The sequence below is a fragment of the Nannobrachium achirus genome (genome assembly GCF_963921795.1).
Source record: "Nannobrachium achirus genome assembly, chromosome: 3".
NCBI classification, from domain to species: domain Eukaryota; kingdom Metazoa; phylum Chordata; class Actinopteri; order Myctophiformes; family Myctophidae; genus Nannobrachium; species Nannobrachium achirus.
Genome location: NC_137812.1, coordinates 28,674,223 through 28,698,652, shown reverse-complemented (window position 1 = coordinate 28,698,652; position 24,430 = coordinate 28,674,223). Strand labels below are relative to the sequence as shown.

General features: G+C 40.8%; 1 protein-coding gene across 1 annotated transcript; it reads left to right on the top strand.

Moving 5' to 3' along the window:
* Nucleotides 1–119: 119 nt before the first annotated feature.
* arhgap19 (Rho GTPase activating protein 19) lies at nt 120–20,971 on the top strand (the record flags this gene model as incomplete). The annotated part of the gene is made up of 11 exons (XM_080722502.1): nt 120–163; nt 1,749–2,017; nt 2,899–2,979; nt 4,312–4,521; nt 6,270–6,496; nt 6,945–7,031; nt 7,658–7,723; nt 9,119–9,325; nt 10,020–10,130; nt 13,528–13,638; nt 20,915–20,971. 11 exons carry the CDS (start codon nt 120–122, stop codon nt 20,969–20,971), a joined length of 1,470 nt encoding a protein of 489 aa, XP_080578628.1.
* Between the last annotated feature and the right edge of the window lie 3,459 nt (nt 20,972–24,430).

The following is a 24,430-nucleotide window of genomic DNA, read 5'->3' as shown; positions in this document are numbered from 1 at the left end:
GGGAGCACGGCAAGTGCACATGACTGCAGCCTGTCACCCCGCCCCTCTTTGATAACCGACCAATCGCTGTCCGGGTAGGCCGGGGTTTGGAGGACAACAGCGGTGCGTTCAAACTAAGTATGGCTGCGGACAAAGATATTGATGAAAACACACACAATAGACGGTAAGAAAATACTCTATATCGGTGTGTATTACACTGTGATGTTGTCGTGAACAAACGGCAATGCACGCCGCCGGCAGAACTGAAGCTGAGAGGCTGAAACAAACGTGTATAAATGTAGCTTAGCTTAGCTTATGTGTCAACACACAGCCTATGAAAGGCTGCGTGACAGCTGTTTCCTTGTCCATCATCACGATAAAGTAACGCTGGCTAAAAGTTTCCAGTAATATTTTCCTTGGTTTACACATTTGATCGTGGGCTAATCTGCGAGGTCTGTTCATTCACGTAATGGAATTCGGTGAAGGCTGAATGAATGCGGTGAATGTTTTGTTTAGGTCAGTGGTTCTCAACCGGTGGTCCGGGGACCACCAGTGGTCCTTAGTTGAGGGGGTTCCAGGTGGTACCCAGCTAAATGATGGAGAGTTGGTAACCAAATGTACCTTCTTTCTGTCTGTCTGTCTGTCTGTCTGTCTGTCAGTCATTCAATGTTATATGAGTTTTTCTTTTAGGATCTCAATTGAAACAAGCCATGGGCTTTTTTGGGTGTATCCTTTTAGTTGACCTTGGCTTATACCAGTGAACTGTACTGTTATGAAACATACCTTTTCCTATATACTTAAATCAATTAATTGATCTGTAACTCCTGAGAGTGTTAAATGAAACAAAATGAACCTGTAAAATTATTGTTTAGCATCTGTCTGCATTACTCAATTTACAAGAAGTCTACATAATTAGAGAATATAGAAGAATTGTTATTTTGATCAATGTAGGCCTGTCGTCTCGTCACTCCTGTGGTACCAACATCAATACAGCATGGCATTGTGGGGGGGAAAAATAAGACAAAAAGCAAATTAAGTGCTTAACCATACCCACTTGAACCCTAGCTCTGGTCCATAGCGTTGAACCCCAGCAACCCCAGCACCCCACAAAATGCAATCCTTTGTGAGCTTCTCTGGATTGGCTCATTTTGGCACAGAGATTTGGTGTAAAGGGGAAGTAGCTGCAAATTGCAACACTAGATTTTGTATATGCTATTTTCGAATAGCCAACATATTCAAATGATTGTGATGCTGTATTGGCACAGTTTGCTGGGAACCCCCTCAAGGACCCCTGGGGGTTCCCGGACCCCACTTTGAGAACCAATGAACTGTACTATATTACGACAGTGGTTCTCAACCTGTGGGGTGGGGGGGGGGGGGGGGGGGGGGGGGGCAGATGATTAACTTAATCTGCAGCATTGTTTTCTCACTCAACAGTAAACAAACCAACATAGAGTTAAAGTCTATAGAGGGTATCTGCACATTTCTAAAATGACAATTTAAGGACCTTTTAACTCTAAAATGACAAATTAAACATTGGCCAAATTGTCTAATATTAGAGGCTGAAATTGTGAAAATAGCCGATGAGGCGTTAGATCTGCTATTTTACACACCATATCCATTCATAACGTGTGTGTGTGTGTGTGTGTGTGTGTGTGTGTGTGTGTGTGTGTGTGTGTGTGTGTGTGTGTGTGTGTGTGTGTGTGTGTGTGTGTGTGTGTGTGTGTGTGTGTGTGTGTGTGTGCGCGCGCGTGTGTGTGCTCATACAGAGGTACATTGTGCAGCATGGTCATCAGTAATGATGAGACACCCAGTTCCTCCCGTCCTGGCCTTCCCACCATCATCTTCAACCCTGATTTCTTTGTGGAGAAACTACGGCACGAAAGTCCAGACGTCTTCCTGGAGTTGGTGCTCAGCAATGTGACCCGTCTCATCGACCTGCCCGGGACGGAGTTTGCCCAGCTGCTGGGAGAGGAGAGTCACAAGAGTGGGGGGAACGGAGGCTTCTTCCGCTCTCTGAACTTCCTCAAACGCAAAGGTCAGCAGACCAAGAAAGATCATAACATAATCATTATTCTTTTCTTTTTTCTAAATCCTTTGATTTTTGTAACCCATGTTTCACCCTGTGCCAATTGCCTAAATTGTAATCCTGGGTGCTTATCTCACTCTTCCAAACTGGGGAGTGCCCCATACTGAGGTCATGCTTCCTTCAGTGCATGAGGAGTGAGTAGGCCGCTTCTTATCGTCTAACAGGGGGGAGTTTCCCCGGTAGGATTTAGCGCGTGGAAGGAGCGTTATACCAACCAGTTCCTTTCCTCTCCATCTGGCGCAGCGGCTGACCAGGGGGAAGCAGTATAGACTATAGAGATCAGGATTACGCCATTACGGCATATTCTTTTGTGAGGGTACCCGGTACCTACCCTTGCTTGGGGGCTATTATTTTGTATCTGGAGCAGGCACTCAAGATATTCTTGCATGGATAATTGTGTGATGCTACACTGAACCATAATCAAGTGATGGGTCAGGGCAGGCTTGATTTGGTGTTACCCATGTTTTAATCATACCGTTAATTTTAGGTTCTGTCCTGTCACACTCATAGGCTCTACCTACCTCGACCTCGCTTGATCGTCTTGTCACTGTGGTTGATTCTCATAGAAATACTGACATGATTTTCTATGTCATTTGGGCTTCTTGTTTTGTTTTTGTAATCAACTATATTGACTTGTACGCTTGATCGTTTTCTGTATTCTAAAAATGTAATTGTTTGATAAGTTATTGAATGTATTAACAATTAGATAAGATAGTTGTTTGTGAGAGGCTTGAAAAGCTGCTAACCTGTTAAATCTGTAATCTGGACATTTAAAGTTTTTCTTGCCTAATTTGAATGTACTCTGTCTGTTCCTTCTGTCACTGTCACAGATAAGGGGATAGTCTTTGGGGCACCTCTGACAGAAGGGAGCATCGCACAGATTTACCAGCTAATTGTTTACCTCAGCAAAAGTGAGTATAGTCATGTCAAAGTTCACAGGCATGTTTTGATTTCATGTGTTGTACTTCCATTATTCCTACAGAATTACGGTAATTTACTTAATCCCTATGATGGACCACTGAGAACACTTACAGTATGTAAAGATGTGCTGCATATGTAACATGCACACAAGTACACACAAATTAAAGTTCTTAGTCTCCACGACTGATTTCAGTCTTTTGGATTCCATACAAGCCAGCGTGTCCTCTTTTTTTTCTTTTTTTCTTTTTCTTTTTTTTTATAACAATGCCATTCAGGCACAGAACAATAAGCACACGTCAACTCCTCCAAACAGACCAATTATAAATGTCTTCTAAATGGAATGCATACGTATTTTATGACATCACATCTCTCAACATAGCCAAAGAGTTGCATTCAGTAATCTACTTTGCAAAGCGATTTATATTTATTTGTCATGTTTTATTTTAATTAAGGCAAGGCGATGTTCATATAAACTACAGTATAACATTCAGACAGCAGTCAACAGGCAGCAATTTAATACAAGAAAAAGGTGAGGTCTCAGTGAAGCAAACAGTCCTTAAAACGTGTGCTTATCTTGGCATAAATGCAGCGGAAAGGCAAAGCACATATCGTCATTTTTCGGCACCACCCTAAAGCATTGCAACACTCTCTGTAGACCCTTTTCACAAACATGGCAAGTGTACTTCCAGTTTATCTATATCAGGATCTATATCTGTTCTCACCGTGGCAAGATACACAAGATTGCAAGATTGAGAAAAAGGTTTATTTCCTTGATCCACTCTGTGGTTCACTCTTAAATTCACACATATACTCTTTAACACACACCGCTTACCACATCTCTTCTAGTTTCATAAAACAAGTTGTTGATAGGTCTGTCACGATCATGACATTTTAGTTTATTATTAATTGTCATATAAATAATAGTCATTGAAACATAAATACAAGTTACATTTCTGTCTGCCTTTTGAAGCTTTGTAAAGAAAGATTGTGAAGGGCCAATATGACATAACTTAAAGCCTATATGAAAATTGACTTTCCCACTAGCCTATTAGTGAAATATGCAAAAAGAAAAGACTGGCAATGCCTGGTACCAATAATTAACATACAATATGGCCAACCCATTGTATTCTTTGACACATTTATTAAAATGTGTAGATTAGCGATGCCCAAAATTGGGACGCCAACTGTTGATTCATTGATTACTGATTGTTTAATCAGATGGTCAGTTTTTCAAAACCAGAAACATTTTTATTTGACCTGGGTGACATTTGGTGCAGTGAATGATTGACAGTACTCATTGAGTCCTGTGTCCATCCATCCAGACCTCCATGTTGAGGGGTTGTTCCGGGTTCCAGGGAACAGCCTGCGTCAGCAAGCCCTGAGGGAGCTCCTGAACAGTGGTGCTGATGTGGACCTGGAGGCTGGGGTCTACCATCCCAACGATGTGGCCACTCTGCTCAAGACCTTCCTGGGAGAACTGCCTGAGCCTGTGCTCACACACAGACACTTCCATGCCCATCTCAAGATAGCAGGTGACACACATGCTTTTAGTTTTGTTCCATAATGGGCTTGGGAGTGTGTCGCTGTTTCTACATGTCATCTTTTCGACAACCAAACCTAACCCAAACCCTAAACCTAACCTCCGTGGGGTGAGGCGCTATCCTGCCGACGCTCCGTTATCGAAATGTTGCGTTGTCGAAAGAGCGAGATTTCCCCAAAGGGCTTTCCTTGCAGGAGACCTTTGTCAGTCCTTTAATATGCTTCAAATGCACCATATTTCCAAATGGCACTCATGCTGTTTTTTTGGCAGTTCTGGGTAAAAGTTAGATCACACACTAGGGAGAGATGGAAAGAGAAAGTTCAAACATTTTATTTTACTTGTCGGTGTGCCTCATATTTTGTCACTGAAAGTAAAACCATTCGCGAAAAGCTCTGCGCACTTGTCATCTTTAGCAATTTAACACCAGCAAACTACAACATTGTGACAGCTAGTGGAGTGAGGAGAGCTGAAGGCAGCACTGTGGGGGATGTGGGAAACGAGGTTTGTGTGTGTTTCCTGTGCGTGACACTGTGAAATGAGAAAACTCAACTGCAGGTTGTTTTTTTTACCTACTGTAGGCAGAGTTAAAAAAAAATACTTTTCAACTTGGCAGAGTTGAGAAGTTATAGAATGCACAGCTGGTGTTGATAGTGACAATTGCCATAGAAACAGCTAACTTGGCAGAGTTGAGAAGTTATAGAATGCACAGCTGGTGTTGATAGTGACAATTGCCATAGAAACAGCTACAAAATGTCATAACATTATGCTAGGGAAGAGAGATTGAAAGAGCTAGTACAGTCATTTCAATTGTCGCAAATAATAAAGTAAATCCTTTACCAGTTGAGTAAAATGGTGTGTACTGTAGTCAATTGACAAAACAGTTTTTCTGGCTTTTCTACTATGCAGAGTTGAGGAGGGTTATAGAAAAATGGTGTCTTGGATTGATAGTGTGGCTAATTGAATCGGAATAGTAAATCTAGTGTGCTGCACACTAGTCTGTGGCACGCTGTGTATAGCATCTACTATATACTTGTTACAGCTTGCCTTCCTGCTGGCAGCCCATTCATCTTTTCTCCTTAACTTTATTTTGTATTTGTTGTCATATTTTATTTAAGGAGGTGTTGTTGAGCTGCTGATGGTGCTTAAATGCAATTCCTTTCTTAGAAGAGGCAAAAAATATGTGTGGACTTCGCTGGATGTTTCATAGTTGTGCTTTCCTTCCTACATAGTCTGGGCAGGTGGTGATGGCGCCTCCCCATGACTAAACGGTGGTACTGTGCAATGATGACTCCGTTATTCATTTAAGTCTGGTATAATCGGTAACATTTTAAAACTGTAGAAAAATAAATAAACCACCATTAACAGCCAGGAAGATCGTCTGTGTACGATATGTCGACTGAGGAACTGAATCGGTTCCATTATGTTTGGAACCGGGTTTTGTCCCACTGACGGAGCTGGCATGTGGACATCACGGCTACTACTACAATTACAATTTCTACTTTTACATTTCAAGGACCACCATAACTCTGAGAGTGTAAAAGAGTCACAGACCTGTTAGGGTTAATTTGGAACGTCCTATAAGAATCGCTAAAGGAAACCATTAAGGAATCGGACTGTTAACCATAATCGTTCATATCCTAAAGTTCCCCTACCCTAAGTCACGGCCGTATTGTCCTTTTTAATTGACGTGTCCCTGTTTGTGAATATACTAACTGTATCCATGTGGTGTCCCTCCTCCAGACATGACTCTGTTCAATGAGCAGGGCAACAAGACGTCCGTCCCCGACAAGGAGCGTCAGATTGAGGCCTTGCAGCTGCTCTTCCTGCTGTTGCCCCAGGCTAACCGCTCACTGCTCAAACTGCTGCTGGACCTGCTCTACCACACTGCCAAGCAGCAGGACAAGAACAAGATGTCTGCCTCCAACTTGGCCCTCATGTTCGCCCCACACGTCCTCTGGCCTAGACACGTAAATATTAGTGATAATGATTGTCTGATATGGTTTACTGTGTGTGTGTGTGTGTTTCACTGTGGATGATGATGCTTTTTTGATAATGATTTGCCTAATATGGCAAACTATGTGGATGATCATGAAATGACAGCAATCCTACTATTTAGAATGGCTATTATATGTCTAATAAGTACTTTTGAAACGACTGAAAAAGCTGCTTCACTTTACAAGAATAAGAATGCAGATAAGTTAAATTACCGGTATTGAAATGCTGAAATGATATATATATTTTTTTTTAACTGATGGTGATTCAAAGTGCTCTAAATAGTGTTTCATTCTGTAAATACTAGCAGATCTGCTATTTAACGAGCACAACATCCGCACGCAAATAAGTATAAGTCAGGCTTGACGTCCTCATACAGCATTCCATTGTGTTTGTTTCTCTAACCACTGTTTGACCCTCCAGATGACAGCTGCTGACCTGAAGGACAACCTGAAGAAACTCAACACTGGAATGGCCTTCCTCATCAAACACTCTCAGAAGCTCTTCAGGGTGATTACACACACACACACACACACACACACACACACACACACACACAGAGTATGGCTTGCTCATCTGTATCTGTGTCATTTATTTTATTTTATTTTATTTACTCCATTAAAGGAGTAGTTTGCCCCCAAAATGTACATTTATTGTAATATGCCTCTTACATTAAGACCTGTGTCCAATTCTAAAAATACCTTCTAAATCACTGGTTCTCAAACCTTCCCCCCCTCCATCTTCAAATGACACGGATGCTTTCCCCAGTTTTAATAGGTTTATGAATGGGATTGCATACCAACTCTAGCCCCCACCCTCCTAGCATCAGGCCATATGTAGTTGCTTTGTGTCCCACTGAGAGTTTATTGTTCCCTCTGGCTCTGTTTTCCACTGCTTTTTATGCAGGTGCCAGCTGTTAGGCCAAGTGAATGGAACAGAGCCAAAATAAGCAGTTTTAATATTCTTCCACACGTCATGACCAATGATAATAATATCCTAACGCTGTATGGCAAAAACCAATAAGCTTAGTACAAATGTAATTTGTTTTGGTTTTGTATTTTGATCAAGAATGAATGGCACATCATGTATATTACTATTCTGGATATGAACCATCGCCAATGTGTTGTTTGGTCCAGGCCCCAGTCTACCTGCGGGAGTATGCAAGGATGCACTTCGTTGGAACCAAGACCCTCCAGACCACGGTTAGATCGGCTATTTTCAGTTATTAGTTATTTTAAGATGAAAGAGTACTTTTTAAGTGGTCAAGCTAGCAATATACTGTAGAATACATGTTCTGAGACATGAATGGTCTCGGATATTCCATAAAAGCAAAAGGTCAAAACATCGATCTGTGATTTCTTCAACTGTTTGGCTGTATTTAGAACAGCAGCAACATGACAATGATAATACCTAAACATAGTCATCTTACATACTGTGTGTTCATTTCTTTTTCGGAAACTGCACTATAATCACAGATTGGGACAAAGTGGTTCTGTAATGAGATTTTATTTTGCTTATGTATACCGCAACACCAACATACATTTTCATCAGCCATGGCTTTACATCTAGCCAATTGGATTTTGTTGTTTTCTCAATTCCACATTTTGACAAAGTGTAGTGCCATATGTCACCACCAGAGAGCAGTACTAGACTGCCACACTACTGTGAAATGATCATTACAGACATTATTTGCTGTTCATTCATGTTTGTTTGTTGTCTTGTCTGTAAATGAAGAAAGAAAAAAAAAAACGTTTAGCAGTTGTATATTGTTGCTGTCGGGCAGAAACCTTGTATCTCCATATTTCAACTGTTTGCTTTTTTGTAAATTATTACCCTATTTCATCATACTGCAGTGTCATACAAAAGTGGCAAAAATATTACTTTGAACTGAAAGTGGTTGAGTGTATTAATGGGTTTTATTAATATTTAACCAATGATTAACAAATATTAAAGCTATACTGTGTAAGTTGCTCAACTAGTGGTCAGTAGCGTTATAGCAAACCGCGGTCGCGTCTGCTTTTTTTGGCCGTTTTTCGCCGCGGACCGGGCCTTCAGACCACCGCGTCCGCCTCGCCTCGCCGAGACCTATCCATAGAGGTCTTTCGTGTCCCTCTACGAGCCTCGGTTGGGGAGATACATGCTAGACTCCTAGCCCATTGTAAACACTGCAGTGTATTTCCTGAAGAGCTCGGCAGTGTATGATCTGGGCTTTGATTGGCCGGTAGGGAGACACGTGTACAGAATGATGCATATGACGTAATTTTGCCGGGAAAAACAGCCCCGGTCACGGCCACCAGGGCTCAGTAGAACACATATAAAGAAAAGGCTTTGGGAGCTGAAATGAACAGAGTGGGTGTTCTAAAACTTTAGAGATTTAATAATTAGGACAATTTTAAGATTTGTTTTATTTAAAAAGTTACATAATACATATGTCTAAAAAAAAAAATAACCACATCGGATCACTTAATTTTTAGACATACCTCAACCTGGTTTCCAGACTTTCCACCCGACTGTGATGATATGTTGAAAACTTAAAGTGTGTTTTGAGAGACTTTTAGAGATTACTTTTAAACAACCCCTATCTCGTCTACATTCAGGATGATTTTGAGCTGTTGGCTGCGAGCAGCTCACCCATGCGGCGCCTGGCAGGCCCCATGAAGAGGCCTGCTGAAGATGTTCAAGTGCCCAGTGACGTGCACCAGTCCCCAGGTCAGAACCACACAGAGGAGGCCCTCAAAGAACTGTTTGTACACATCAACCACAGCATGCCTGACTCTGCCAAGAAGAAGAAACTCATACGACAGGTATGAATTTATTTATACGTCCTGGTTGAATTTATTTCACTTACATGCAGGAGTGCATCAAGATTTAACAATCTTAACACAACAGGCGCGTTAACGGTTATAATGGTAACCAGGTAAACAGACGCTTGCTGCGGGTGCTGGTGAAAGAAGAAAACGCATACGTCATGATGACACAACGCGCCCAGAAGCAACGTGGAGCGTCTATTTTCCATCCTATTCTATGCTGGAACATAAAAACGGCTGTATCTCTGAATAAGGTGTAAATAACGGCGAAAAGCCAGAGAGACGCTCTTTTTCACGGCTACACTATGCCGTGATGGTCGGCCCCGGTTAGGCTTACTTGTCAACGTTAGAAAGTGAACAATCTACTATAACATTGTGACAGCTATGCGAGTCAAGTGATGAGAGCTGAAGGCAAAACCTCAGTGAAAGTGAGAGGTGGGGCTGATACATGTGGGCAATGATGTGTGTAAACTGCAATGTTGTGTACAGTATAGTAGCCTATTAGAAGAATGCAGGTTGAACTTGTTTTCTTGACTTAAGTGATTTCCTGACTGATGGCTCTCTGATGAGCCAAGGGGGGAAATTGGCCTAAACTAAGTAGCAATAGCAAACAAGGTAACACACACACCACTGGAACAGTAAAAGAGCATACGTGTAGTAGAATATAAGTCTCCCCCTCCCCTGTACCCAGTTAGCCAAGCAGAACCCTAAAGGAACACCAACCAAAGATGATAACCACCAGTCCTCCCCAGCCTCCCGCCAGAAACACCACCGGCGCACACGTTCCTTCGGACTCATTAAGGTACAAGGTTTCTACACAGGATAAGAGAGGCGTTGATCACTTGGGTCTTTGAAACGTTTGATTGTTTCAATTTGTTTGATTGAATACGTCATTAGCAGTTTGCCAAAACAAAAAAGAAAAAGGCACAGGACAGGAAATTACAGTTCAACACAAGGTCTGCTTAGAGGATTTTAAACCCAAGGAATCCTAGGTGACCAAAATTCAATTTGATTACTAGATCACGCCTCTTCTGGGGGTCCCTGCCGCACATATATATATATATCAATTTTGGTGTCTTTGACTTGGAAAAAGTAATGAATAAGCAACACTGCTGTAGATGTAAGTAGCATTTGTTTTTGTCTTTTTTCTCAGTATGGAGCACTTGGCAAAGCCTTTTTTTTTTACTTTATCCCTGTGCCACCCGGATGGCCCTATAAATTGCATTTTGTTTGGCATTATCCTGCCTGTCTGTCGCTTTTGGTATTTAAAGGTGATACACCATGCATTTAAAAAGTATTTATGTCAAAACGTTTTTCAAAAGGTTTGAGGCTAAATTACCACTCCTGAATAGAGAGCCGCTCTCATTTTTGAATGGCTCTGAGAGCATTTCAGCTGCAGTACCACCTTTGGCCTGAACTGCGCCACCCCCCCAAAATCTTTTTGAATTTTTTTTTTCTTTTTTTTTAACTTAAAAAAAAAAGGATAGAAGGTGCTAGTGGGACCCCAAAAAAAGGTTTTAAAATAGGAAAAGTGAAATTTCATGGTGTATCACCTTTAAAGCTAGTTGTGATATTTTTTGCAATTCTTTTCACAACTTTTTATTTGAGAAACGGGTGTAGAGCAGATGCATGCCTCCCATGAGAACAGCACACAGCCAAGTATAAATCGTGTGGCTGGTTAAGTCAAGTCCTGCTGTACAGTAATAAGGTAATTGGTCAAACTAGCAATGGAATGTCATAAGAATGTTTCATAAACCATAATGGTCACAGTCACAGATATTTCAAAGCAAAAGTTGATCTGTTATTTCTTCAGCTGTTTGAAAGAACGTCAAGAACATAAATTTACAACGATAATCCCAAAACATAATTGCAGTGACGTCAGTACGTGCGCATCCCGCGTCTCTGACGCATTCACGTTGCCTAGAGACGCATTCACGTCAGTGTTCTGGGGTCCCACGGACGCATCGCCTCCATTGGAGTCCACGTGAAAATAATTTACCACGTCGCGAAAAGAAATATATTTTAAAAAGTCCACAGACGCCACCATTGTTCATGGGTGAAGGCATGCTACTGTACCCTACGTTAACACAAATGAAATCCGCGTAGAAAGTCTTAAAACAGACGATAGAACTAACGACAGTGTGTGTTTGGAATCCACCGACGCTATTGTGTGCTCCTTGCATGGTCACAGAATTCAATGGGTGCCTTAGTTTTAGCGTAGCACCGGGCCGCTCTCTGACCATAGTGGCACAGCGTGTTAGGTGATACACCAAGAAGGGTTCCCCCACCGAACGTGGGTTTGGCTTGTCGAGCCTGTTATCGGGTAAGCGTCACGTCATGGGCTGCTATAGCGGCCGGGGGCCGGGAGGTACAATGTGTCATCGATAGTTGTGTGCTTTGGAAGTGCATGCGTGCCGCGGAACAACGGTGGAACGCGTGAAACACTAAAAAGTTTGGTTACCTTTTGGAAAAGACAAGGGGAGAGCTAAATACAATGGCTATATGCAGCACGGTTGTTACATCATGCTCGGGAGGGAACACTGTCTTCGACAATGCAGACGGAGCCAGGCACTTGTCCATAGTGCATCACATAAGACCCAAGTGCAATCAATAACTTTGCACGTCTGCGACTAGCTCTGGTCCATAGCGTTAGTGGAGTTCTCCTCCACTAACGCTATGGACCAGAGCTAGTCTGAGACGAGTTGAAACAACTCCAACGCGGGCTGTTGAAGCAGCGCGACACCCGTTCTCTACCCACAGTATGTGGTGCTTGAAAATATGAATGATTCCATCGATAATAATCCGTTTGGGACACTCAAAATCACTGCCATAGAGTTATAATGTATCGCTCCGTGCGAATGAATCCGTAGCGTTGCCAGCGCGACTTCTGAGTCTACCGAAAATAGCAGATGTACAAGATCACAACGCGGTGCGAGCAGACACGGTTTGAGCTTGTTGATTGGGTATTTTTTTGTTGCGTGACACCGTCTTACTATGCATTATAAATTACACTGTTAAAGAGACGGTACACATTTAGTTTCTTCAAATATTTTCCAAAAATAAAAAGGTTGACTTGCCTTCTGTCTGTTAAAGTACTGTATTTGAAGGCCCTGGTCAAATGTATTTAATGGAAAAAATAGATATGCATTTACTGTAAAAAAAAAAAAAAAAAAAAAAAAAAAGGAGAGACATGGAAATGTTAGCCTATAGTTTATAGTATAGTTTTACAGTAGGCTATTATTATTAATTCATGAATAGTACTGTAATTATATATATATATATATTAGTGTCTCATGTCTTTCCACAAAATAACAGAAAAAAGCTCAATAGTGGGCTCGATAAAAGCCCGGCTCGATAAGCAACAGCGATAAAGTGCTCATTATCAATAAAAATTAACGAGCTCCATCCCTAGTGCTTCTTCATCTCAAGGTACTATTATAGTTTAATTGTTTCATTCGTTTTTGTATGTATTTTGTAAGATAAACAATGTAAATAACCATATAATAACCAATTCAAGTTAAATGCTGCACTTTGTCAAAAATGACATGACGCGTTGAATTTTTGTGGGACCCATAAAATATCCCTGGGACTCATCCGAAAGACCCTCCTTGGGTCCCGGGACTCATTACATTAAAAACCTATTAACATCACTGTAATTGTGCTAATTATTTTGGAAAAAAGAGTGCTAGTGCTAGTATGGGTTATTACTTACTTACTTACTTTTAAGTTGTGAGTAGGGCTGTCACGATATGACATTTTACATGACGATTAATTGTCACTCAAATAATTGGCGATTAACGATTTAATTGTGTTTTTGCCGTCGATAATTACATTTCTGTTTGGCTTTTAGGATTTGAAGTTTCATATGGCAGACATGACACATAACCTAAACACACAAATAAATTACTGACATATTTGACAACTTACTACTTAAAAAATAACATTGATAGTGGAAACAGCCGATCTACAAGCTCACAACGCGTCGCGATGCGACGCGTTGTGAGCTTGTAGATCTGCTATTTCCGCTATTTCTGTCATTTTTCAACATTCACGATTATGACGATTATGTCAAAATAATTGCGATAATGTCAAATAATCACGATTAGATGATTATGTAATAATTGTGACAGCCCTAGTTGTGAGATCTTTGTTTATGTCTATAATCCCTGTGTTTCTACTCTGTTGTTGTGTTGCATTAGCGTAAAAATCGTGGCGAGCAGCTTACAACAGAGAGCAGGAGCAGGCATGTCTCTCCAAACACCAACACCATGGAGACCAGGAACCCTGGGAAGGAGAACCTTCTACAGTCGGTGAGACACTTTCACCAGCATAATAACTCATGTGTATATTGAACTTTAGAAAATAGCCTTACAAAATGTTGCAATAAAAGCAACAATAATAACCCATGTTGTAATAAAAAACAAGGTTGTTTGAAGTGTATTGCAAATGATCTATTTCTAAGTGCAGGTCCTACACTACAGCACTGTCAGCAGTTTCTGGTGTGGACTGCCGTTCAAAAACACACTTATTCAGTATCATGCATTATGAAAACATTGTTTCGCAATATTCTTGGCAAAAAAAAAAAAGACGGTAAAAGTCCACAAGATACACACGTTTTAGTGCTTAGTTTAGTTGTAAATTTGGCGGAATTGTTTTGTCGTTCCTTTTTATACTCTGTATAGTGGTAGTATAATATCCTTGCTGTGCTGATACTATGGCCGGGCGGTATGGATTAGGGATGGGACGATACGCAATATTATCGTTTATCAAAAATAACACTCACGATAATCGTATCGCGGAGATTTAATTTATCATGATATTGTCCTCCGTCATGCACTGGGATCAAAAAATAGCCGATCTACAAGCTCGCAGATTGTGAGCTTGCAGATCGGCTATTTTTTGTCAAATCTTCCGCCCCAGGATAATGGATTTTGATTATCGTGCTAATATCGTAAATTGCGATTTCTTTTGTCACAATAATCATGCTATGACATTTTCCTATCGTCCCATCCCTAGTATGGATCAAGTCACTGTTTACCGACGGTATGGCGTTATGTCCCCCCAAAAGGTTGTTTTGAATAAAAAATAATAATAAATATAGCTGCAAGCAGCGATAAAGTGGCCAAGGCAAAAGCATCAAGGGAAAGCAAAGAAGACATCAAAGAGAAACTAGAAGCAGTGTTCTTCCGAACAGGTCAGGTGTTTTTTTTGGCCCACTGGTGACTCTATAACAGGCCAATGTGAGAAGGGTGGCATCTGTTCCTTGGCCTAGTGGGAACGTGTGTGCAAAATCTCACACACATAGCAGGCTGCGTTTGAGACAATTTGTTCAAAAAGGAGCAATCCTGCAAACCTTGGAATTCAATTTTAGCCAATTAGATAGAATATGATATCGGACAAATCCGTCATGATCACATCACTGTAGAGATACTGTGTACTGATTTGTGTGATTTTCTGTCTATAGCTGCAGAGCGAGATGAACAAATCTCAGTGAGAGTTGCAAGGGCCCCATAGCCTAGTGCAGTGTTTGTTATTTTTGCCTTTTTCTTGAGTTTTGCCTTTTGTTCCCGTTCCTGAGTTCTCTATTTTTAGATTTTTGGCAAAGTTTATTTTTGCCATTTTTGAATTTTGGGTTTCACTGTACAACTGCATGGTGGGGGCTGGATAAATAAAAATCTTAACGAGACACAAATTGCTTATTATAAGCAGACATGGCAACCCAGGTACATTCAGAGCCCAGAACGCCAACTACTGACACTTTAATGCAAGGACAACAGGAAATCAAATGATGTTTTTCAGGACAGCTTTTTCAGCCCCCGCCTCTTTCAGGATATGAACAGGATAACAGGGGCGGTGCCAGGAATAACATGAATATATAGAGATAAATAGTAATACTGAATAAAAGTACAAAGGTATTGGCATCAACTTGAAATGTTTTGAAAATAGCAGATCTACAAGCTCACAATGCAATGCAACGCATGAGCATTTACTGGAGTAGCCTAGAAGTAAGACTATACAAGTGAAGTATAAAATACCTCAAAATTATACTGAGGATAGTATTTGAGTAAATGTACTCAGTTACTTTTACACCCCTGGCATTGTAGACCCAGATGCTTGTGAAACATGATAAAGAAATAGTCATGCAATAGTATGAATTTCAGTTTATTTACACAAAGGATTTGCAATTGCAAAATATTTGGCAGCATTATTTTCTGTAAGTGGCTAGCAGAGTCAGACTTAACTAAACTTAAATTGTTTTTATTGAAAAACGTTGAGGGGAAGGCGGCTGGGGGTCAAAACTTGGAACTTTAGGCGCTCACATGGGGCTGCCGTCCTGTGGGCAGAGCAGACTATGGATTCCAATTGGGGGGTGTTGGAACCCAGCCAGCCTAGGTGGGGGAGGGAGAGAGAAATGAGGTGAGCTTCAGAATAATTACAGTTGAGCCACAAGTTAGAGAAGAGGTGTTCAATCTGCTCGTTCCACACAGTTCAGAATAATGAACCCACTTACACTGCCGTTCTTTGGCTTCAATGAAGCAATCTGGGAGCTGGTACTGATTGTCAGCTGATTGTCAGATGGGCTTCAGGTGTGAGGCTGAGCTTCCCCTGCATGGTTTGAAACAATAAATGAATAAATGAATGCACTCAAACATCATTACTTTATAAAGAAACTCAAAGTCATTACTTCAAAATCAAATCAAACTAGGAATGAGTGTCACTGCGGCTGCTTTTTCCTACCCATAACCATAGGTCAGACAGGATTGTGTCAGTCTTTCTGCAGGCTCGCCATCTTTCAGATTCAGTTCTAGGCAATACACCTGGCCTGGATCAAAGAAAAAGGCCAAATGAATAGAAAAACAACAAATTCAAATAATCTGCTGCACTACAGGCTTGAAACAAAATAATTCCATTAATCTCCCCAACTAGGCATTGGCATTAAACTCAAAATACATCAATTCAATAATCAACGTTGCAGCTAACATACAAGCATTACATTCCAAAAGAAATCGTTTAACATTTAGATACCAAAACCAAAAACAACATAACATTTCAGAGCACATGGTCATCTTACCAAGTGACACATTGTTCCTCCATCATACACAGCCAGTGTATCGAGTGGATCAGGTAGGTATGTTCAGGTGAGGTAAATCTAAAAGCCAAATTATAGTATGGGTAAGTATAATGAATGAAACTGTTAGAAATTGGAATAGTTGTTGGAATAATGAACAGTGTACAGACCTGCAGCTGCTGCATAATGTAGCAGTGAGTAGCAGCAACCACCAGCACCATGCGGCTTCCAAACCACCTGAGAGGGGGGGAGTGGCCTCAACTCAACCACTATTTATACCCTTGCTTAACTCATTTGCTGCCATTTAACAATACCTTCGTACTCCAATCCTGCCAAACTGTCTCCATAGACTTCCATGTAATTCATAGTGCACGGATCATGCACACCCATGCCTAGATAATGCACCACGTGTGTCCACATTGCTCACAGCTTTCAAACAAAAGAATCCGAATGGAAATCCGTTCAGGCATTCATGAGATAGCAGCCACTATGTTTTACACTGTTGTGAGCTTGGAGGTCTGCTACCTGAGTTGTATGGGGGTTGTATGGGGGTTAAACAAGCAATTTCGCGATCGCTATCATGCCTACTAACGTTTTTGGGGTCCAAAAAAAAAAAAAAAATGAAAAAAAATTTTTTTTTTCCTTCAAAATGGCGGCCATTCTCGGGTTCCTCGGGCGTGGCAGGGAGGGACATCCCAAAATTCTCGGGTTCCTCGGGCTTGGCAGGGTATGAGTTAAGAAGGTTGCCATGTTTGGTCGGGTTGCCATGTTCAGTTGCAGTACCAGGGTTTTCACGGCAAAATGTTGTAAAATGTATTTTAAATGCATGAGGTAAGGCTTGAACAGGGGACTTCTGGAATGATAGACAAAGGCCTTACCAGGTGAGCTATGCACAGCTCTGCACAGTGGGAAAATATTACTTTAAATGTTTGTTTTAGAAGCAGAAGAATAATTTGCATAAAACCGCAATATTGATGAATTATTAAAAAAGCATGTTTCAATTTTTAAAAAATCCGATCTGACAGATCTTTAGATATTGGTCCAAAGTTCATGTAAAAAAAGTTCCGTGCACGTGACGCGAAAGTTCCGGAATAAAAGCGGGTTTAAGTGTTTTACGAACGGCTCCAAAAGGCGGAAAATCGAAGGGCGGAGCTTACTTAACAAAGACACAGATGTCTTCAGCTTGAGTCAAGGCACGCGTGTAAGCAAGTTGCATGTCTTCAAACGAAACGAGGCATGACTTATGCCCCTTTAAAGTTTGAGTTTTCAAACGCTTCGTATAGCGCCCCCCTTTGGCCAATTGGAGTAAGATTGCTTTCAGTGATATTTGGACTAATCCTCTACATATTTGCCAAATGCCATGAACGTGTCACTTTGCATGTATGATTTAGAGGCAGAAGAATAATTTGCATATAACTGCAACATTGAGTGAATTATTAAAAAATAATGTTTCGCTTTAAAGAAAATCCGCCTAAGTTTTCAGACCGTATTGGTCCAAAGTTCATGTAAAAAAAGTTTCGCGCACATTACGCGAAAATCCCAGGAGGAGATACATTTTGACTGTTTTTCATATAATTCAAAATTGTGGGAGAAGTAAAGGTCAGAGGTCAAAAGTCAGAGCGTAAAAGTTGTTCGGCATGAGGAGACGCATAAGTGTATACAGGTTTCATTGCTGTACCTGAAACAGGGCATGAGCTACACCTGTTCAAAGTTGGCATTTTCAAAGGCTTCCTACAGCGCCACCCTTTGGCCGATTGTTGCGAGCTTCGCGTTTTAGCCGTTTGGCATAGTCCTCTGCCATACTGCCGAGTTTCGTAAAAAGCGACTGCACGGTCTAGCCGCTAGAGCAAAAGTGGCGGAAGAAAAACATGATGAAGTCCAATATCAATGAGTGGCCATTTGCCACTTCGTGGCCTTGGCCACTAATAATTGCACAAGTGTGAAGTGAGCGGTGCAAACATGACACACGTCCATATCTCCTTGGGTCGTTCTGTCCATGATGTCAGTTACTTTGTGTATGAGCACATATCTCCATCTGTACTATTACTGATCTATACTAATTTTAATCAACTTACCGTATTTTCCGGACTATAAGGCGCACTTAAAAGCCTTTAATTTTCTCAAAAAACTACAGTGCGCCTTATAGTCCAGTGCGCCTTATATATGGATCATTCATTGACATTGACATTCCCTTTAGCACAGCTCCATCTGTTGGATGCCTAACGCAACGGTAGCGTCTATTATTATGTGCGCCTTATAGTCCGGTGCGCGTTATTATGAAAACAGTTCGAAAATAGACCATTCATTGACAGCGCCCTATAGTCCGGAAAATACGGTAAATAAAATAAGAAAATCGCGGTATAATTGCGGTTATGAACTCGACACCGCAACACTCGACACATTCTCAGTTACTGCAAAAAGTAACCTGACTTCGTTTTACCGGGCTCTCGTGAATTTTTGGAGCTGTGTGAAGCACAGGCTCCCTATACGTGGCCGTGTGGGTCTGTGTGTGTGTGTGTCTGTGTGTGTGTGTGTCTGTGTGTATGTAGCCTGAACTTCCTAAACTTCGGCACGCCACTAGTCCTACAGTTTTGCCACCACACACTCGCGCCATATGTCAAATCGACCGGCTTACTCGGGAATCGTGGGCTATTACTTTTCTAAGAGAAAGGTTCTATAGTTTAATTGATATTAATTTATTAGTGAATTAATTTTCCCCATTGACTTATAATGGGAATTGCAAAAACTCACATTCAATTATTTGTCTCTCGCAAACCATAGGGGCTAGAGTTTCAAGACTTGGAGAGGAGGTTCATAATGATTTCAAGGATTAAATAAAAAATAATTGTGTCATTTGGCCGCATGGTGGCGCCATAACACCCCACTTTACGTTTTGGCCTGTAACTCTTGAACCGTAGGTCGGAAAATTAAAAATATTTTTTCCCTGGATTCCTTGGGTCATGACGCATCTCCCCATATAGGCCACGCCCATTTGCGCCATGATAGATTTTCCGCCATCTTGAATTTTCTCCAAAACACACTTTTTGCTCCTTTTCCTACATATTTTCTTCAAATGTCACAAAAATCGGTACACATGATCCACACACACACACACACACACACACACACACACACACACACACACACACACACACACACACACACGCGCACACACACGCACACACACACACACACACAGCTCCACTTCACACGGGTGTGATTTTTTATGTTTTACTACTTTCACAACTGCCCTTGTGTTAAACATTCGGAAATTAATGTTTTTTAGCCCCGGTGAAACACATTAGGAGGATGACTATTTCCACGTTGCAGACATATTTTGTACAATCCATTACCCTAAAAAGTTACTAATGACCTAAACAGCTGGTAATGTCTTTTCTTGTCTATATAAACAGATGCCCAGTCCATTGAATACTCCTGTATTGAGGAAGGCAGGACTGGTAGTGGAGACTGGTAGTACAAGACTTGTGTCTAACTCTAAGGTAAGACAGAGACACTTGTGTTCACTGTTCACATGTAGCTAGTTATTGATTGTTTGAATGAATATTTTATCAACAGTTTGCAGAGACGAGTACAGGGAAGTACAACAAGGTCTGCTAAAAGGCCTAGGCTTGTTTCCATTGGTGTCCTCAATTCATCGAAATGACAGAAAATATTATACAATACTATGCTAAGACATATAAACCCAGTATCAATCACCCAAAACGAAATTATTGCACCGCTGATCAAATCTTGATGCCTGATAGAAATGTGATGTCTTTGATGTTTCTGCCCAATTTATGTACTGTATAGTATACAGATTTCCACAAACCGATATCCTTATCTATTCAGAGAGGGAACAAGAGGCGACACTTCATTTAATCATTTGATTAACATTATTATCAACAAGGATCTACCCCCGGTGAACAACGTGGTGTTTCCACTGGCATTTCCCATGTGGGGAGGGAGTGTTTTCTGAGCACACAGCAGATGCTGCTGGCAGGCCAGGCATCTCCCTTGTTGTTGGTACACAACCATTCTGTGAACCGTCAAGGGTCACTGTTTTTTCCGCTTGTGTGTTCTGCTTCCTTTGTGCCCAGATAACCTCCTGTGCGGTGTCTCTGTGAATTCTACCAAAGCGTCCGTAGCAACTGTTTTTTTTTTTTGTCCGCTAATTTAAGTCTATATTTGAGTTGACTAGTATTGAGGTCCTCCTACAGCCAGGTTGTCCATTCATTCAGCATGTGGTAGTTACCGGTAGTCCTAGGACTAACGTGCGTACATACACACACACACATACACACACACACACACACACACACACACACACACACACACACACACACACACACACACACACACACACACACACGTACACATGTTTCAGTGCTACAAGGGGGTTAAAGAAAAAGTTCTTGTTCCACTTTTGCAGCGAGAATTGTTATTCTTCTGTCTTTTGTCCCTCTCTCGTTCCTCTGTGTATGACCCTCCCTCTTCCCCCCCACCCCCTCTCTCCCCAGGAGTCTCCCTCTCCTTACAGGATGTGTTTCTCTCCTGCCCAGGAGATCTCATTGTAGAGACATCACTCCTCCGCCTCCTCCTCTGGGCAGTATTCGTTCTTATGTTCATCATTGTATTTTCATTCAGTGATTATTTTAAATCGGCACCACACAGTCCTCCATACAAACCAATCCAAAGCTGGCTTTTACATAAATTATACTCCCATCGTATGGTGTGAGTCATGCACCGAAAATAGCACGTCATGCACCGAAAATAGCTCAGTCACAATGTGTGCCATCGGCTCTTTTTCGGTATGTGACTCTGCCAATGCAAAATCAGGCTTTTACTTCATTCTCCTTGAACTATTTGTATGGTGTCTCATACAATAGTGCAGATTTGGCTTGAGTGCGGGAAGTGTATTGCCCTAATTCTAAAGACCTGCATCATGACAATAAAAATCATTAATTTTGTGATTACCTGTCCAATCTTACTATTGGAGAGTCTGGAGAGTGAGCCAAGCAGACACATGTAACTCAGGCCTTGGTTTGGTTTGGTTGGTTGTTGTGTCTTGCGTGTGCCATTTACAACTTGAAATCTTTGATGTTAGCTACTGTATCTATGACCACTAGTTTGCTGAGCGCCTTCAGTATTTTGTAGTGTTGTATTTGTATATAGTATATGTGTTGTACAGTATGTATTTGTTTTCAGTTTTTCGTCTTCACTGTACAGTATTTTGGTACACTTTGGGCTCAGTTACAAAGGGTTTTTACACTCTTGAAAAAATCTTTTGTATGTGTTGAACTAAAGCATATGCATTTGATTGAGCAATCAGCTCTTTTTATAACTTTTTTCCTTTCTTTTTTTGTCTTAACTGTACAGTATTCGGTACATCTTGGGCTCAGTATTTTTACACTTTTTTTAATATTTTGTATCCGTTAAACTAAAGCATATGCATTTGATTGAGCCAATTTGCTTTTTTTATAAGCCAATAATTTTTCGGCTAGTCAAGCTATGTTGAATTTGGACTTATACTATGTATTATGGACATGTGAAGTTACCCTCTCAACAAGTGTTCTAGCGAACAACTGACCAGGTCATAGTGTACTGTAACTGGAATACAACTTACTTTTGCTTCATTGTATGTTATTCATATATGCCCCTAGGTGCTGTACTTGTAGACATTCATTACAGTCTCACCAGACTAGAAAAAACGCATAAAGACAAAATGTATTGTTCAAAAGTCCAGCTGTGTATACAGTAAGCTTTACTTATACGTGTTTGGCCACACCTTCCCATTCAATGACAGTGGTTCCCCATGTTCTAGCTTTGGAACTTTTTGTGCGTTTTGTTTGCTTTACAAACGATCATTGACCTCACTTTCCTAGGAACGGCATAAGAAAAACATAAAATGATCCTTGATTCGTATTAGGCTGATATAGTTTCAGTGGGAGAACTGATTTTCTGAGTGTAGGAATGCTGATCTGGGATTCAGGTCTCTTTGTCGTTTTGATCTCAAAACTGATAATAGACCAGCAGCTCACCCACACTGTTACAGTCCAGTGGTTGGGATCCCTGGATATCAATATGTCAAATGTGAAAGGTTACATTCTGGGGTTTATTTCGTGGGAGCTTTTCTCTTTAGTTTTTTATTTTTTTGTTTCCAAATGGGCTGGAAAGGATAGCACTTTTAAAGTTGGGGTTGAGAATTGCAGTGTTACAGAAGGGTCAATGAAAGTCGTAAGAGTGTAACTGCTGGGTGTTTTTGTTTTGGTGGCGATGAACATTGACCAGTACAGTCGGGTTGATTATGCCAGATTATTTTATACTTCCACAAATGTTTGCATCTGTCAAAGACACAGTGTACTATACAGTGCTGATAAATGCGCACAACATGAAGTCTATTCTGTAATGAGCAGAGTTTATGTAACAAAGGAGGGAACATCTAGCTGACAAACTTTGCCAGGTCTTGTGTTTCAGACCTGAAAACAAACTGGAAGCATATGGGGAATCATGTATCAAATTTTTTGTAATACTTATTATTGATTGGACAAAGTAATATTAACAGCCCATAGCTCCAGGGCACTTGTATTTGTCAGATTTGATCTGAGATTTATAAAGAGAACATTTGTATTGCCGACAGATGGACAGGGCAGAGGTGTGTTCATGACCTGACTGAACTGATCTTGGTTCATCATTTTGTACAGGAAGCAGGGATACACTGATACCACCTCACATGGCCAATACCTGTTCAGAGTACTGTTCTGTGTCGTTCGCTCAAAAAAATTACTTATTGACTTGACTTTTATCAATTACACACCCCATGAAGCCTTGAATTGATTTATTTAGGTTTTGTCACATTCATAAGTGAATAATTGGATGACCGGCGGAGACTCAAAGACTCTCCTACTGAGTCTCCTATTGACCGATGACCCGGTCATAAGATTATTGTCTCAGGAATGTGCCAAAAACCCAAATCTCCATGAATACAAGGCTTTATGGATAAGTCATTTTGTGGGTGAACTACTCCTTTTAATTTCTTATTCCATTACCAAAGCTGTACAAAACGGTACAGACTTGCATAGCCTTTTCATTAAGCTGGAAAATAGTCTGCGTTGTGAGCTTGTAGACCAGCTATTTTTCAGCTTGTGACTGTTGTATGTACATGTCATGTGTCTGTCTTTTTTTTCTCTCTCTCTCTTTAACCTTCAGGTGGATCTTCTGTATCATTCTTATTTGCAAGGATGTCCTGACATGGAGTGTCTTTAATATTAATATATTTCCCCAGGTATTGGCTCAGTGTCCCATACTGGTATTGGTGTATTCCTAGTGTTGAATTAGAGTGTTTGTGGATGTAGAAATGATGGGTTTGTTGAAAGTGATTGCATTTGTGTGCTATTCTAAGTGCAGATGGATTCTTAAACCATCTGTCCCTTTTGTGTTTTAAATGGTGTCACATTTGATTTGAACACTGGTGTTTATATATGCATATTTAATTAATTTACTACCAATTTGACAATTTAGTTCTGTCCTCTGCTTGATATTTTACAGACCCAATTGTTTCTGATTACCATTTCTTTTGCCACATTTTATTTACCTATTTATTAAGACATTGTTTCTTTTAATTTTTAAGAACAAAACCAATATCATGTAGTTGTATGTAACAAAATATTTTGGTTTATTTTGCCTTTCAAATTTTTAAAGCTTGCTTTGAAGACCATCGGCCAAAGTCGGTGATAACACTGGGGTGAATTGCGCATTTGCGCAAAGGTTATTTTCTTATTATTCTTTCTTAGAAATGCACATCAGAGCCTTATAACCTTGCCTATGAATGTGACATGACCTTTTTCCTTAGAAAATGTGAAATGGTTTGACCAGACAAACAAACTGTGGATATGGTCACCTGGGCAGGTGTTGTTTTGGGTGCGCCCCCCCCCCCCACACACACACACACACACACACACACACACACACACACACACCACACACATACACACACTACACTAGAAAACAATAATTGTGTCTCTAATTTAGTCAGG